The 15,330-nt window shown below is 38.0% G+C and overlaps 1 protein-coding gene across 3 annotated transcripts in view; it reads right to left on the reverse strand.

The window, feature by feature from the left end:
• Nucleotides 1-1,789: 1,789 nt before the first annotated feature.
• Nucleotides 1,790-15,330, reverse strand: part of kcnc3b (potassium voltage-gated channel subfamily C member 3b) — a 73,552-nt gene continuing 60,011 nt past the window's right edge. Inside the window, exon 5 of one of the 3 annotated variants that reach the window (XM_090202303.1) lies at nucleotides 1,790-3,157. In XM_090202303.1, the coding sequence (XP_090058429.1) occupies nucleotides 3,144-3,157 (14 nt within the window). In that variant the 3' untranslated portion in view covers nucleotides 1,790-3,143. Of the gene's footprint in view, nucleotides 3,158-10,059; nucleotides 12,882-15,330 lie in introns of those variants that run through there. The other 2 variants (XM_090202302.1, XM_021565255.3) reach the window with 2 other exon arrangements.

Below are 15,330 nucleotides of genomic sequence, written 5' to 3' on the forward strand. Positions count from 1 at the left end.
CCTTTTCACCGTCTCTCCCCTGAGGACTGATGGAAGAAGACTGCCTTCCCCAGAACATAACCACCCAGCCACTTCCAATAACAACCTGTTACAAACTTCTCCAAACGGGCATTGGTATCAATTTGCCCTGCTACAATCATTTGACAAATTGTCTATTATTCTCAACAACAACTAAAAGCAAACATTTAATATTTGTAATGTATACACCCTTCAAACATACAGTATGGAGCGCTATCGATTTAAAATGGCTGCTACAGTGGTGGTGAAAATGATTCAAGGAAGGGAAACGTTGAGTTTTTGAATCGATGAAAAGGGCTAAGATCACTTCTCAAAAATGAAGAGTGAAATTAACCCTTAAATGCTCATTTTAGATAGAATTATAACTGGCTAGAATGAAAAACAAAAATGAAACAAGAAGCAACAAACACTTAAGTACGGCTTAATAAAAGCAGACCGTACTGCAGAGGTCAATAAAATGGAATGAATGAATGTGGGGCAGTAGTAGCAGAGAGATGTCATCTAACAAAACATTGTTCAGTGTGTATTTTGCAAACATACATGTTTCAATTTTCACATTTTTTACTTTTTCAAAACAAAATATAGCTCTTCTCTTTCATTATAATCTTTTTTTCATATATATTAATTGCATATAACATTTTTTTAATAATTCCTTTTATATATGTGTTTTTTTTGTTGTATCTCTAGCAGCCTTGTCTTCAACAAAGGGCTTGCAGAAAAGACAGTCATGCAGGGTAGTCATGCTGGTAAACAAAGTCACAAAAATGCATTTTCTTTTTTTTCCTTCTTCATTGTTTAGTACAGCGTCCACCTACTCCGGGCCCCACCCACTTCGGGCCATCCCTACTCCGGGCCCCACCCACTCCGGGCCGTCCCCACTCCGGGCCCCACCCACTCCGGGCCGTCCCCACTCCGGGCCCCACCCACTCCGGGCCGTCCCCATAGCTTTCTCTCACTCATGTGACTCTCTCCATTATTCTCTTTATTGTTGTAACACAGTCGCTCATGTCAAACCACCACACCAACCTTCCAAAAACGTCATTCTCATATGTTATTATTCCTCTACTTTTCTCTTTCTTTTTTTGCCAAACCAGTTCCGATATAGGTTTTCATGATATTCACAGACGTTTGCAACTGCTTTTCCCAATGGCATTTTTGACCCTGTTTTCAGTTGGTGCTCCTTCTCCGTCTGAAGCCATGGATAGCTGATTTGTTTATCAAAATATAGATTTGTTCTCTTTGTACACGTCCCCCCCTTTTTACTTCCTTGGTCCATTTCTCCTCCGTTTTACTTTATTAATGGTCTCATTTGGAGGGCATCGCTATCTTGTTGGAGGCTTGACTTAACCCTGAAGCAGTCATTGGTCATTGCTTGGCAGCAAGGGAAACAAGAGAGAGATGAGGGAAGTATATGCGTCTGGGGAGGGGGGGGGGGCAGTATAAGCATAAGGGTACGTATTTTCCTCATTGGCAGTATATATGCATCTGATATAATAATAATAGTATTATGTGCATGTTTGTAAAAACCACAGCAGAGAACTTTTTCCCCCACCGAATACACTTTGATGTGACTTCAAGGTATCCTTATTATGGAGGCCTCCTCTGTGCTGTATTTAAGTTAGAACCTTGTTCCTCCTGTTGGCAGGTCTGTGCATGGGACTTGACCTTTAGTCAGTCTGTGCTCTACTCATGATTGATTTGAGCAGCAGGTAAGTTAGTCAATTTATAGTAAACCGATACCAGTGTCTGTCATACTCATACGTTCATGAAGTCTTTTTTTTTTTTGTTCAAGAGGAATGTAATTGTAATAAATATAATTCAATTAAATATGTTTTAAAATATACTCAGGAATTACCTCTGTTATATACACACACACGAGTGGCATTTCCAGTTTGCACGTTTGTACCAAAGCGAGGCGATAATGAAGGTGTCAAGGGCAGTTCAAAGCTTTGCACTAGATATATGGAATGTTCATCCCATAGCAGCCCGTACTGTTGTTACTTTATAGGCAAGTCATACAGCAAGTGCATGCATAGGACCTTTGGTACAGTATGCCACGTGGATTTCAAAGTCAGTACGTGAGAGACAGAGAGAGTCTTGTTCACCAATAATTATTTTGCAGGGGGGGGGGGAATATAGTACTAATTGGTCCTCTGTTGATGCTACATCCATTTTGGTATGGTCATCTATGTACTTCTATCATATGTACGTAGTACTTCTATCATATGTACGTAGTACTTATATCATATGTACGTAGTACTTATATCATATGTACGTAGTACACTATGTTGAGGGCCTGGCATCGTCTTTCCAGATTGGATGGAAATTAATGGGGGACGTAAAGGCTTAACTTCTACAAGTCATGAACTCCTCCATGAGGTGGGAGAACAGATATATTATCAAACGTCCAAATTCAGTTCTCAGATTCATTTAACCTGCAACTGGTTCAGTTGCTGTCACACATTTTTTTTTTTTTTTTTAAAGAATAGTTCGAGGGCAACTTGTCTTTGTCTCTCATGTACAATAGTTTCTTGTAAAAGGAAATAACACAAGAGGAAAACGGCGTGTAAAGTTTTCATTTAGTGCGTCTTTCCGCATCACTCTGTTCAAAACTGTCAATGGATAAGGTCATGACGTTATTTTCCCAGCTAACAAATGCTACAGTGTTAGCAGAGATGCTACATAGTTAGTTAGACCTGGTCGCTCGTTTATAGGTGAGTGATAAATAATTGACTCTCTAAGTTTCTCAGTAGATCAGCACTGCAGTCGGTTATTGGTCACTGTACTGTGAGATGGTTGAGCGTCACAATATAATGTCTTCTGGAATGTTGCAGTAGGAGTCCTTTTCTCTCTGAGTGTGTCAGTGCAATGCTCAGTCAGTCGTCATTGTGATCTGTCAGACAGTCTTCAAAAGTGTGGCCGGAGTTTCCAAGAGGCTGCTTTGGTAACAACGTAAAGATCCAACCTCATGTTTATCTTGATCTCCCTCTGGTCTCTCTCTCTCTCTCTCGTCACGCCAAAGATATGCCTTTTAACTGTCCATCCGTGTCACACGTCTTGGTTAAAGTGGCTCCCTCCGCTCATTTCTGATTAACTGACTCAGTATGTCTTCATCAGAGAAATTGCTAGAAACTTAACACTGCAAAGACAAGAATAAACAGCTGTTAATTTTGTACACTTTAAGATTGAATAGGATTACAATGAAGAAAGGTTTTACATTTGGCAGTCGTAGCATTAGAAATTAGCATGCTACCAATACAGTAGTTTATCAATGTATTTCTGAGTATAAAAGGACAAATAAGGCCCCCCAACTGTTACTCATTTACCTAAATGTATATCAACATAGTATTACATATATTCCTAGGTCATATTAAATGTAACTTATACATAATTGACAATATGAAATGATGTGGGATCTGCTTTACCTGGATGCTGCAGGTTTACTGTGCATGTGAGAGTAAAATGGACATATTTTGAACTTGTACTATAAATTACAATTCTATAGACATCATTTTACATGCATTTGGGGGCATTTCTCTACATTAACGATGTACCTTCACCTGAAACTACAGGTGACAGATTTATTTGCAGTCACACGTTACATCCAATGACACCATCGCCCAACCAACCAACCAATCCACTCTCCAGTCAAACTATTGTACACACATTCAATCTTCACTTTGCATTATAATACCTTTTTTTTTGTTGCAAAAAAAATACTTGACCAACATGACATCTTGTGTGTGTTAGTGTGTGTGTGTGAGGGGTATTGTAGAATTGTATGTGTTTGTTTGAACTGTATGTGTGTGTGTGTGTGTTTGTGTGAGACACAAATGGCACAACACTTTCAAGACAGACACAGACAAGACAGACAGACATACACATATCATATTAATGAAGAAAACAACACTAACACAATCGTATGTCAACAGGACAGGCACTGTACATCAGAGTAGACTCAACACTACATTAGAACTTCATATCATCTTTATAAGCCCTGCATAATACCTTGGGAATCTAATAAATTAACATGAATAAAGTAAGTATAAATACATGTGTGGTAGCAACTGGTAATGTTGTGGCATTACCTGTTATTGCAAATATGTTTGTGTTTCTCATAAGAGCATAATGCATTGCATATGGATGTGTTAAGAAATTCTTATGTAGTCTCACCACAAATTGCACAACATTCTCTCACTCTTAGAATGTCTCTTCTCAAACTGATCTTCATTCCATCTCTCTTCATCTGTCAATGTCCACTGAAAAATAGCTGGTTAAAGTTTTCTCCATGAAAACGTGCAAGTATCCACATAAATATCCTGCTATTCATTGATGTTATTTTTGTTTAGTTTATATTCATAAAACTGAATGATGTCATCCTTTTTACTAATTCAACACGCTGCTACATTCACAATGTATGATTATTCTATTGGGTCTGTTGGCTCCTGCATTTTTTATGAACTACTAGCAGGTTTCAAACATAACAGCACAGTTTGAGGAGGCATGTCAACTCATAAATCATCTACTGTAAGTGTTTATATATCCTGAAATTCATAAGCGAAAAGCTGATTGGAATTTTAGTGAGCGAAGAAATGAGCCCAAAACTAAAAGAGATAATCATTAAGTATATAATCAAGTCAATAAATTATATATTTTTTGAAAATAGTACATCATCTAGAGGTGTAAGACAAGGATGCCCTTTATCACCATATCTATTTTTATAGGGATTGAAAAACTTGCTGGGTCATTCTTGAATTGCGGTGGCAATTAAGTCTCTTGCTATTTCAAACATGAAAAACACTTTCAAATTACAAATAGGAACACATCATACATGTTTTTGTTCAAATTGAACTGATTATCAATGATAAAACATAATGCGAGTCCTTCATACTGTTATGTTTATGCATTGTTAAAGTACTTGTGTCAAGAAAAATGGCTTATCCAAGCAGTGGATTGTAGTAACATGTTTAAAGTTGTAAAGTTGTAGTAACATGTTTTTGTGATTCAGCGATATCTATCTATTGTTTTGAATGCTAGAAAGCAAACAAAAGTATTTAAGATATTGTATAGATAGAAAATCAAAGCCTATTAAATCCCTATTTTGTGTGTGTTTCCAAAAATGCTATGGAATTAGTGTTACTGCCCTTGAAAATCTGTAATTTTAAAGATATACAAGGACCTTGAGCATTTCCTCCAGTGGCAAACTGTTATTGCAGGAGGGTCTCTGTCGAAGAAAATGACTAGCTAATCACAGTGTGATTTAGTGTCATATATTTTAGGATTCCATTGATAATTTGGTGTAAAAAGTGTAATTTGTGTTACTCAATTAAAATAAAGGGAAATTACATTGTGAACAAAATTATTGATCAAATCACTTCAGTTAAAAAAATGTAAAGGGTTACTGACCTTATATTTTAGCATATGTGGCTTTCATTTAAGAACATCCTAAATTATCTAAAATGTGTAATTGGTGTTAATCAATCAATCAATCAATCAACATCATTGGTTTTACTACTCCTGTTGCTGGCACAATGTATTCATAATGGTAAAAATAGTTGTGGTCATTAAGCTGCCATAGTAGTTGATTTAGAATGGGAAATACCCAAATACATTTAAAAAAAATAATAATAATCCAAAATGCCATGCCCAAATGCCACCGCAATTCAAGAACTACCCTGCTATAAAGGTAACATGTTACCATCAAAGGGGAGCTCCCTCAAAAAACATGGGAACTTTATATACTGAACAAAACATATAAATACAACATGCAACAATTTAAAAGATTTTGCTGGGATACAGTTCATTTAAGGAAATCAGTCAACTTAAATAAATTCATTAGGCCCTAATATATGGGTTTTACATGACTGGGCAGGGGCGCAGCCATGGGTGGGCTTGGGAGGACATAGGCCAACCCACTTGGGAGCCAGGCACACCCACTTGGGAGTCAGGCCCAGCCAATCAGAATTAGTTTTTTCCCACAAAAGGGCTTTATTACAGACAGAAATACTACTCAGCACCCTGTCCCCTCTGAGGATCTTGCAGGTGAAGAAGCTGGATGTGGAGGTCTGGCATGGTTACACGTGGTCTGCGGTTGTGAGGCCGGTTGGAAATAATTTTCTAAAACGATGTTGGAGGCAGCTTATGGCAGAGAATTAACATTAAATTCTCTGGAAACAGCTTTGGTGGACATTCATGCCAATTGCATGCTCCCTCAAAACTCGAAACATCTGTGGCATTGTATTGCCTGACAAAACTGCACATTTTAGAGTGGCCTTTTATTGTCCCCTGCTCAAGGTGCACCTGTGTAATGATCATGCTATTTAATCAGCTGGCAGGATTATCTTGACAAAGGATCAAATGCTCACTAACAGGAATGGAAACAAATTTGTGCACAACATCTGAGAGAAATAAGCTTTTTGTGCATATGGAACATTTCAGGGATCTTTTATTTCAGCTCATGAAACATGGGACCAACACTTTACATGTTGCGTTTATATTTTTGTTCAGTGTATTATTTACCTTTACCGTACATGTCTTTCACCACTGACCATACCTTATGTCAAAGTGTGTATAGTTCTCAAATATTACATTCCTATGTACAGTTGAAGTCTGAAGTTTACTTACACCTTAGCCAAATATATTTAAACTCAGTTTTTCACAATTCCTGACATTTTAATCCTAGTAACAATTCCCTGTCTTAGGTCAGTTAGGATCACCACTCTATTTTAAGAATGTGAAATGTCAGAATAATAGTAGAGAGAATGATTTCTTTCATCTTTTATTTCTATCATCACATTCCCAGTGGGTCAGAAGTTTACATACACTCAATTAGTATTTGGTAGCATTGTCTTTACATTTTTTAACTTGGGTCAAACGTTTTGGGTAGCCTTCCACAAGCTTCACACTATAAGTTGGGTGAATTTTGGCCCATTCCTCCTTACAGAGCTGGTGTAACAGAATCAGCTTTGTAGGCCTCCTTGCTCGCACAAGCTTTTTCAGTTCTGCCCACATTTTTCTATAGATTGAGGTCAGGGCTTTGTGATGGCCACTCCAATACCTTGACTTTGTTGTGCTTAAGCTATTTTGCCACAACTTTGGAAGTATGCTTGGGAGTCATTGACCATTTGGAAGACCCATTTGCGACCAAGCTTTAACTTCCTGACTGATGTCTTCAGATGTTGCTTCAATATATCCACGTAATTTTCCTTCCTCATTATCTATTTTGTGAAGTGCACCAGTCCCTCCTGCAGCAAATCACTACCACAACATGATGCTGCCACTCCCACAACATGATTCTGCCACCCCCACAACATGATTCTGCCACCCCTGTGCTTCACGGTTGGGATGGTGTTCTTCGGGCTTGCAAGTCCCCCCCTTTTTCCTCCAAACATAACAATGGTCATTATGGCCACACAGTTCTATTTTTGTTTCATCAGGCCAGAGGATATTGCTCCAAAAGTACAATCTTTGTCCCCATGTGCAGTTGCAAACCGTAGTCTGGCTTTTTTATGGAGGTTTTGGAGCAGTGGTTTCTTCCTTGCTGAGCAGCCTTTCAGGTTATGTCACTATAGGACTCGTTTTACTGTGGATATAGATACTTTAATACCTGTTTCCTCCAGCATCTTCACAAGGTCCTTCTCTGTTGTTCTGGGATTGATTTGCACTTTTCGCACCAAAGTACGTTCATCTCTAGGAAACAGAACGAGTCTCCTTCCTGAGCGGTATGATGGCAGCATGGTCCCATGGTGTTTGTACTTGCGTAGTATTGTTTGTAGAGATGAACGTGGTACCTTCAGGCGTTTGAAAATTGCTCCAAATGATGAACCAGACTTGTGGAGGTCTACAATTTTTTTCCCGAGGTCTTGGCTGATTTCTTTTGATTTTCCCATGATGTCAAACAATTCAAGCACTGAGTTTGAAGGTCAGCCTTGAAATACATCCACAGGTACACCTCCAATTGACTCAAATGATGTCAATTAGCCTACCAGAAGCTTCTAAAGCCATAACATCATTTTCCAAGCTATTTAAAGGCACAGTCAACTTAGTGTATGTAAACTTCTGACCCACTGGAATTGTGATACAGTGAATTATAAGTGAAATAATCTGTCTGTAAACAATTGTTGGAAAAATTACTTGTGTCATGCACAAAGTAGATGTCCTAACCGACTTGCCAAAACTATAGTTTGTTAACAAGAAATTTGTTGAGTGGTTGAAAAACAGGTTTTAAGGACTCCAACCTAAGTGTATGTAAACTTCAGACTTCAACTGTACATAAAGAAGCAGATATGACCATGTATAGCATACATCCAGCATAAGTAAACTATTTTACTGAATGTTTAAGATCATTTCAGCTGAGTTGCATATGTTGCTTTTTTTTTACACATGAATTCAAATAGCCCACATAAACATGACATAAACATGACAGTTTAAATACGACATAATGATGAACAGTTATGGAAATGAAACTGAGAATGTTGTACAATTCCCCTCTTTGCATATTCACAGACACACGGTGTTTGTAGCATTAGTAATAAACTATTAAAATAACCATCTGGATCAGGCTAAATCCAATTTGGCAATCACATCCAAGCTTTCCTCTTCCCCACAGACAAAGTCATCGAAAAATGAATTTCAGGTGACTTTAATATATATTCACATGTGTAGATACAGTTATGTGCTTATTCAATATTCACCATTTAATTGACAAGCATTGCTTTGCAGGTGTAGCTAGGTAAATCTAGCTAGCTTGTATGTGTTCCTAGATTGACATTGCAGCCTATAGAAAGAAGCCTCATAGAGGCCCTTTCAACATTTTGTCGGTCTGTTCTAAGTGTGTTGTATTGAGCACAGCAATATGATACCAGCCTTCATTCTCTACAGAGACAAAGTTTATACATTCTTATATTTCAGGTACAATTATGAACAGGTGGTATGTTTACAAATGGAGAATGCAAATTGGAGTAAATCGAACTATGTGACTATGCAAATGACAACAAAAAAAAAGTTTGTAAACTATAGACAATCAGTCATCGTAGAACGAAAACATTCCAATGAAGAGAAATGGGTGGGCATTTTCTTTAATTGCTTCATTTACATAACAGCTGTGTTTCCTTCAAATTAGCACAGCAATTGCATTCAACTGTTATTTGAATAGCACCTGCTGTAGTAATGATACATATTCTACATGTTTTCCTCTAAAGACAATGTGCAGGTGTGCAGAAATATGGACACATCCTAACCTAAGATGTGCATGTGCAATGCAAACGTTAACTTACATCAATCACTGACATCGATGGAGGCTTTGCTTAAAAAAAGGCACATGCATATCTCAAATTGGGATATGGCCTTACATCAGGATTCCGGAAACTCATATGTAGGGAAGCTCTTGGATTTCCCTGAAAAAACAAATGCTTTTCAGAGTCATACAATAAGCTGCTAGACAAAGAGTAGTGAGGGCAGACTACGACAACTTTGACTGTCGGTCAATAATATATGTAGGTCCGTAATACAGTAAGTACTGGTAGGCAGGATGTACTGATAGGCAGAATATGGCTCAGTCAAGATTCAAATCTTGATTGAATCCCATAGGGCCAATTCCAAACATGCGATCTGCGTGCACAACTTGCGCTATCACGTAAACCATGCGTTGATAGCAAATAGGAAATTAGTGTGAGAACTCGAGTGACATGCGCAGATCTCAAGTTGGGATTCGGCTTTTTCGTTTTTTTTTTTTCTCTTTCTGCTTTTCACAAATTTGTCTGTCATATTTCCTTTGTGTTATGTTATGGAATGTAGGTACTTACGATGATATGGATCTGAAGGTAGTGGTGAGACCTTTTGAGGACAAATATTTGTTTAAATATGGACGGGTACAGAAAAGCAATTTCTTACAACCAATACAAGAAATACAAAATGATCTCAGCGTAAAAAATAAAAAAAGAACATCTACAACAACATCAAAATCTAGAAGACCATCAAGACAAGACCAACTTGAACAAGACAAATGGCTCATGTCATTCTTATACAGTAAGTACATTTAGATTGTGAACAGTTTTTTATTTAACCAGGCAAGTCAGTTAAGAACAAATGATTATTTACAATGACGGCCTAGGAACAGTGGGTTAACTGCCTTGTTCAGGGGCAGAACGACAGAGTTTTTTTTACCTTGTCAGCTCGGGGATTCGATCTAGCAACCTTTCAGTAAATGGCCCGACGCTCTAACGACTAGGCTACCTGCCGCCCCAATTAGATAGGTAGATGGCCTATTGTGCACTCTTTGAAGATTAAAAATAGATTTGCATAATTACGTGTATGTGCACAGTATGTTTCCCGCATTAATGTTATATTGCATGTACTATTGCATATATGAGCATGAGTGATTCTCTTTTCATATGACATGTTCATATCTATTCATTATTATATACGAAGATGGCAATCCAAGAGGGAAGACTGGTTGTGGAAATTGAAGACAATCTGTTGTACTTAATAAAGATCATAAAAAATATATATTGACTGTATTCTAGCTAGATTGTTCTTCTTCACTGCATCCCATTTGAGGACCAGTCTCATCCCCTCTATTTAATGACTTTTGAGAGGTGGAATAAATTGTTTCATAGAATTTTTCTATTCCTTTTCTTTTCTTTCTTTTTTAGATTTTCAAGAAGCAAGACGAAATGATAGTGAAAAAGTACAAAATGATTATCAAAAGTAAAAGGTGAAACAGATATTTATAAAAAACTAAACATCCTACTGTTAGAAATATTGATCCTGATGGTTGAGCCTTCAGTGGGTTGGAATAAATGTCAAATAGTTATGTCCCTGTTATGCTTTTTACGATAATATATATCTTTCATGTATTGTAAAGTGGTGTGTGTTTATGTATAATCTGCACATGCAACTTGTAAAGTAATAATACACGTTGGTAAAGTGTTTCCATTAGTGATACCTAATACATACAGTATACTAGTCAATACGGCTTATTTTATACATCATTTTGTATAATTCACAGTATTTTGACAAATATTTGAATATTCTAGTACTATATATTTACTTATTTCCATTCTCTCCATTCACCCGCCCTTCCTATCACTCACTAACATGGATGCATCTTCTTATTCTAACTACTTATATCAACTATTTTACTCAACACTACAGTAGAAGCAACATTACAGTAGAAGCAAAACTACAGTAGAAGCAACGACCTTTACACAACAGTTCATGACAGTGTATAACAAACACCAGTGTCTTAACCATCGAGTGTGATGTTCAAATATTAATTCAACATTTCGTCTTAGCCGTGACAATTGTCGATAGTTATTGTCATAATCTTTCGTGACCTGCTAGGACAGGACTTAAGTTGCAGTTGGATCGTTTCGCTATGAGAGTGTTATTTTGACGTCGCTCAAAGGGTTACTCTAAGTCTTTGGGATTTTGGCAATGATGCCCTTTATCTAATTCCCCCATAGTCAGCTGAACTCCAGTCATTGCGCTAACGCTACTTAGCATTGGCTCGAATAACTACCTCTGACGTCCTTCATTATTGGACACCAGAGGAGCTTGGTGGGAGGAGCTATAGGGAGGATGGGCTCATTGTAATGGCTGAAATGGAATGAATGGAACAGAGAGTCAAACATGTGGTTTCCGTAAGGTTGATGTGTTTGATACAATTTGATGTATTCCATTCCAGCCATTACAATGAGCCCTTCCTCCTGTAGCTCCTCCCACCAAGCTCCTCTGGAAACATAAAAATGGTGTCCAGGAGTTCATCTAACTCTGGGGAAGTAGATAAAGGGCCTCATTGCCAACGTCCTGAAGTATCCCTTTAAATGTGTTAGAAACTATTAACTGAAAGTGCCTTGTGATTATTAAATGTATAGTTCTTTATTTTGAGCCTATATTTATATATATATATATATTTTTTTAAGGAGCATGTGATGAATACCAAAAAAAGGTGTCTATACATACGTATATTGATATTTACATGTGACAAATTAAGTAGAAATCTACTTAAGATTGACCATATCTACAAAAAAAAAAAATTGCCCTTTGGCTACATGAATTGTAGACGTTTAATTTCTTCACTTTTTTTCTGGACAGAATTAGCTTCGGTTGTTTGGTCAAGAAAGCACAAAAATGGCAGTATGTTAATCTACACACATATTCTGCAATTGAATATGTAACTGTAGTTTGAGAAACAGACGCCTCACAAGTCCTCAACTGGCAGCTTCGTTAAATAGTACCCGCAAAACACCAGCCTCAACATCAACAATGAAGAGGGGACGGGATGCTGGCCTTCTAGACAGAATTCCTCTTTCCAGTGTCTTTTGCCCATCTAAATCTTTTCTTTTTATTGGCCAGTCTGAGATATGGCTTTTTCTTTGCAACTCTGCCAACATCCCGGAGTCGCCTCTTCACTGAAAATAACCTTTGCTGCCACATAGTTTCTTAGTTAACTTAATACCATGTAAATACCAGGTAAATACCAGCTTAAACTGGGCTGTAAAAATAAAACATTACCACTAAATCTTAACCTGACGCATGCATCTTAAACCATGTTTTGACGAGACAAGTGGTCAGAATCTTTCTACGTTCAAAATCATTATCGTTATTGCTATTTGTTTTGCATTGTACACAACCCTAGTGGCAGCATGAATGCATTCTGTCCTTATAGCCAATCCATCATTTTGTTTGTCCTGAATCTCCTTTCTGCTACAAAATGGAGGGGATGGGGGAACGGCAGCGGCGCAATGGTCCTGGGGCCTCATAGATTTCAAAGGGCGGGCTAGTAATTGGAGTGAGACGCAAGGTTGACCCAGCCATTCCTGATATGCTGTTCAGGCTGTGAGATTTCTCATAGCCAGTTGCTTTAGAGGAGAACATTGAATGAAAGGAAATAGTTTACAATAATTATTTTGTTTAGTTGTTGGATTTGTTATTTAGGATTAAATTAAACGCAAGTTTAAAAAAAAAATTAAAAAGTTTAAATGTTTATACATGTGATGACAAGGTGGACATGGGAAACATACATAGTGATGGTTATTTGGGTGTAGAATGAAGGATGCATATAATTGAAAAATATATTGAGAGTGTTAGCATATAGAGGTAAAATAGAGGTTAGTAACAGTACACGATAGAAAGTAATCAAATGAGAATAAATCAAATTGTGAGTAAATCATATCAAAACGTTAGGAGACATACATAAGACAGACGAGGACAGACATAGAGACAAGACAGGACGGGACAGAACAAGAAAATGCGAGTTATGATTTATGTCAATTCATTATTCTTTTCAATAGAGAAAAGAAAAAAAGTTCTGATTAAATAGGTATTTAGGATTAGAACATTCAAACCTTCAGACCAGTTGAATAAAGCACCCAACATAGCCTAATAAGACAACAGCTCCGACCAGGTTCCTATGTTCAGGTGTTTTAGACAACCATTTGGTCAAAGGCAAAGCAGTTATTTTCAGACCAAGACACAGCAGCAAATACAGCAAATACACAAAGCTCAGGTTTCACTGACCAAAACGGTCGACCAAATGAAGTTGTCAGGGACGTAAAATAGTATTTTTTTTTTAAAATTGTTCCCACAAAATGGTGTCTCATCCTGAGTCATACATGTATCAATTTACCCGACTAACGTGAGAGTGATACGAGCCAAGACTCATGGACACGTGGTTACAAACAGGCCATTTCTCAAGACTCCCTTTGGAGTCCTGACAACTTCACATGGCCAACATCAGAACACATTTCCCCCCACATTCAAACTCACTTCCTCTTTCCTGGGAACCACATCCTGCAACAGAGAATTGTTTATAGGGGGAAAAGCAACATTTGGTAAATCAGTGCTCTACTCCTGTATGTTAAAACACAGAGCGCTGCTAAATTGAAACCAAGCCAAATCTATTGTACTACAATGGCCGCTGGTATTCTCACTGAATTTCTGCTTTTATATCAAACTCTGCGTGAAGGTTTCTGTGTAAAGCACCACAAAACATATAGCTTTTCCCTCTGTACTTTCAGTCGATATCACTGGGCAAGGCATGCAGACATTGAGCGCCCCCCGTAGAGAGCAGAAAGAGAGTAGACACTACACAGTGGTGTGCTAAAGAGTGCTGTTGAGTCAGGTGACATATAAAACCCCATTGGTAGTGGTGTTAACACTACTCTAACAATATGCCTAACTGATCCATAGCGGGTGAAGCTGTGTGGTCTGCAGGTGTCAATCTGTGATTTGAACCATTAGAGCACCACTGGGTGATCAAGCTATTATTTTTACAGTATGTGGCAGTCCAGCCAATTGTGTAAAAGCTAGCTAATCTCCTCTAATGGCGGCATCGGGCATAGTCTCATTAGAGAGTCATTGTCTGTACAAGTGTAGAACTCCAACAATCATGGGTCTTCACTCCAAAGATAGACAACAAAGAATACCCCTTGGCATGAGGCTCTTTCTGCCTCCTTGCTGCATTGGGAAAAAAAACACTTCACTATGGCAACGTCACAGTCCACAGTGACCAACTAGACCACTCTACATTAAACATCACTAGTCCATAAATAAAAACATTCCTTTTTTAAAAATTCTAGCTGGCTGAGGCACATTAGTGGGAAGGCAACTCAGTGAAATATTGATGAGGACATTATCACTGGGCTTCTCCAGTGCTACACACACAACCATGTCTTGAACAGTGGCAGGGTGCTGTAAAGGGGACTGTTGTTGCTCCATCCATAGCTGACCTTTTTTTAATGTCCCGCTCACACTCCAAAGCTCAGATGGACGATCAACTTATCCGAACTGTGTAGATTGTGTAGCGCGTTGAACTTTGACCTTCCCTTATGTTCCGACATGTGCATGTGTTGGCTGCGAGTGTGTTCCCGAAACCATTATATCCCACACTGAACTGTTATATCACATTCTAAAAGTACAAATGAATAACTTATGTAAAGAACCTCACAATGGCAAAGGTTCAAATGGGTCTACAGCCAGTCGATAGCTTACAACATTCCAGTCTAAACATTTTCTCATGTGATGAATTTGAATCGATACAGTCCTGGACTGGATTAATTGCAACCAATATTGTTTGCCAACATCGAGTTCCTTTAAATGCTGAAATGATTGGCCATTTAATTTTTTTACCAGTGTACGTATACTAATGATGACAAATATACTGTAGGTGCACGCATTAGACGGTGATATTCTATGTTTGCTACTGTGGAAGTGTAGGGCTGGAGAGAGAGTTATTATAGCGAGACACACCAGTAGCATGTATGCTGGGGATTGTCTCCTAGTGCTATTCCTGGAAATCAACATGCAGCA

This window comes from Oncorhynchus mykiss, chromosome 16 (assembly GCF_057628025.1).
Source record: "Oncorhynchus mykiss isolate SJ-2025 chromosome 16, ASM5762802v1, whole genome shotgun sequence".
In the NCBI taxonomy this organism is placed as follows: Eukaryota; Metazoa; Chordata; class Actinopteri; order Salmoniformes; family Salmonidae; genus Oncorhynchus; species Oncorhynchus mykiss.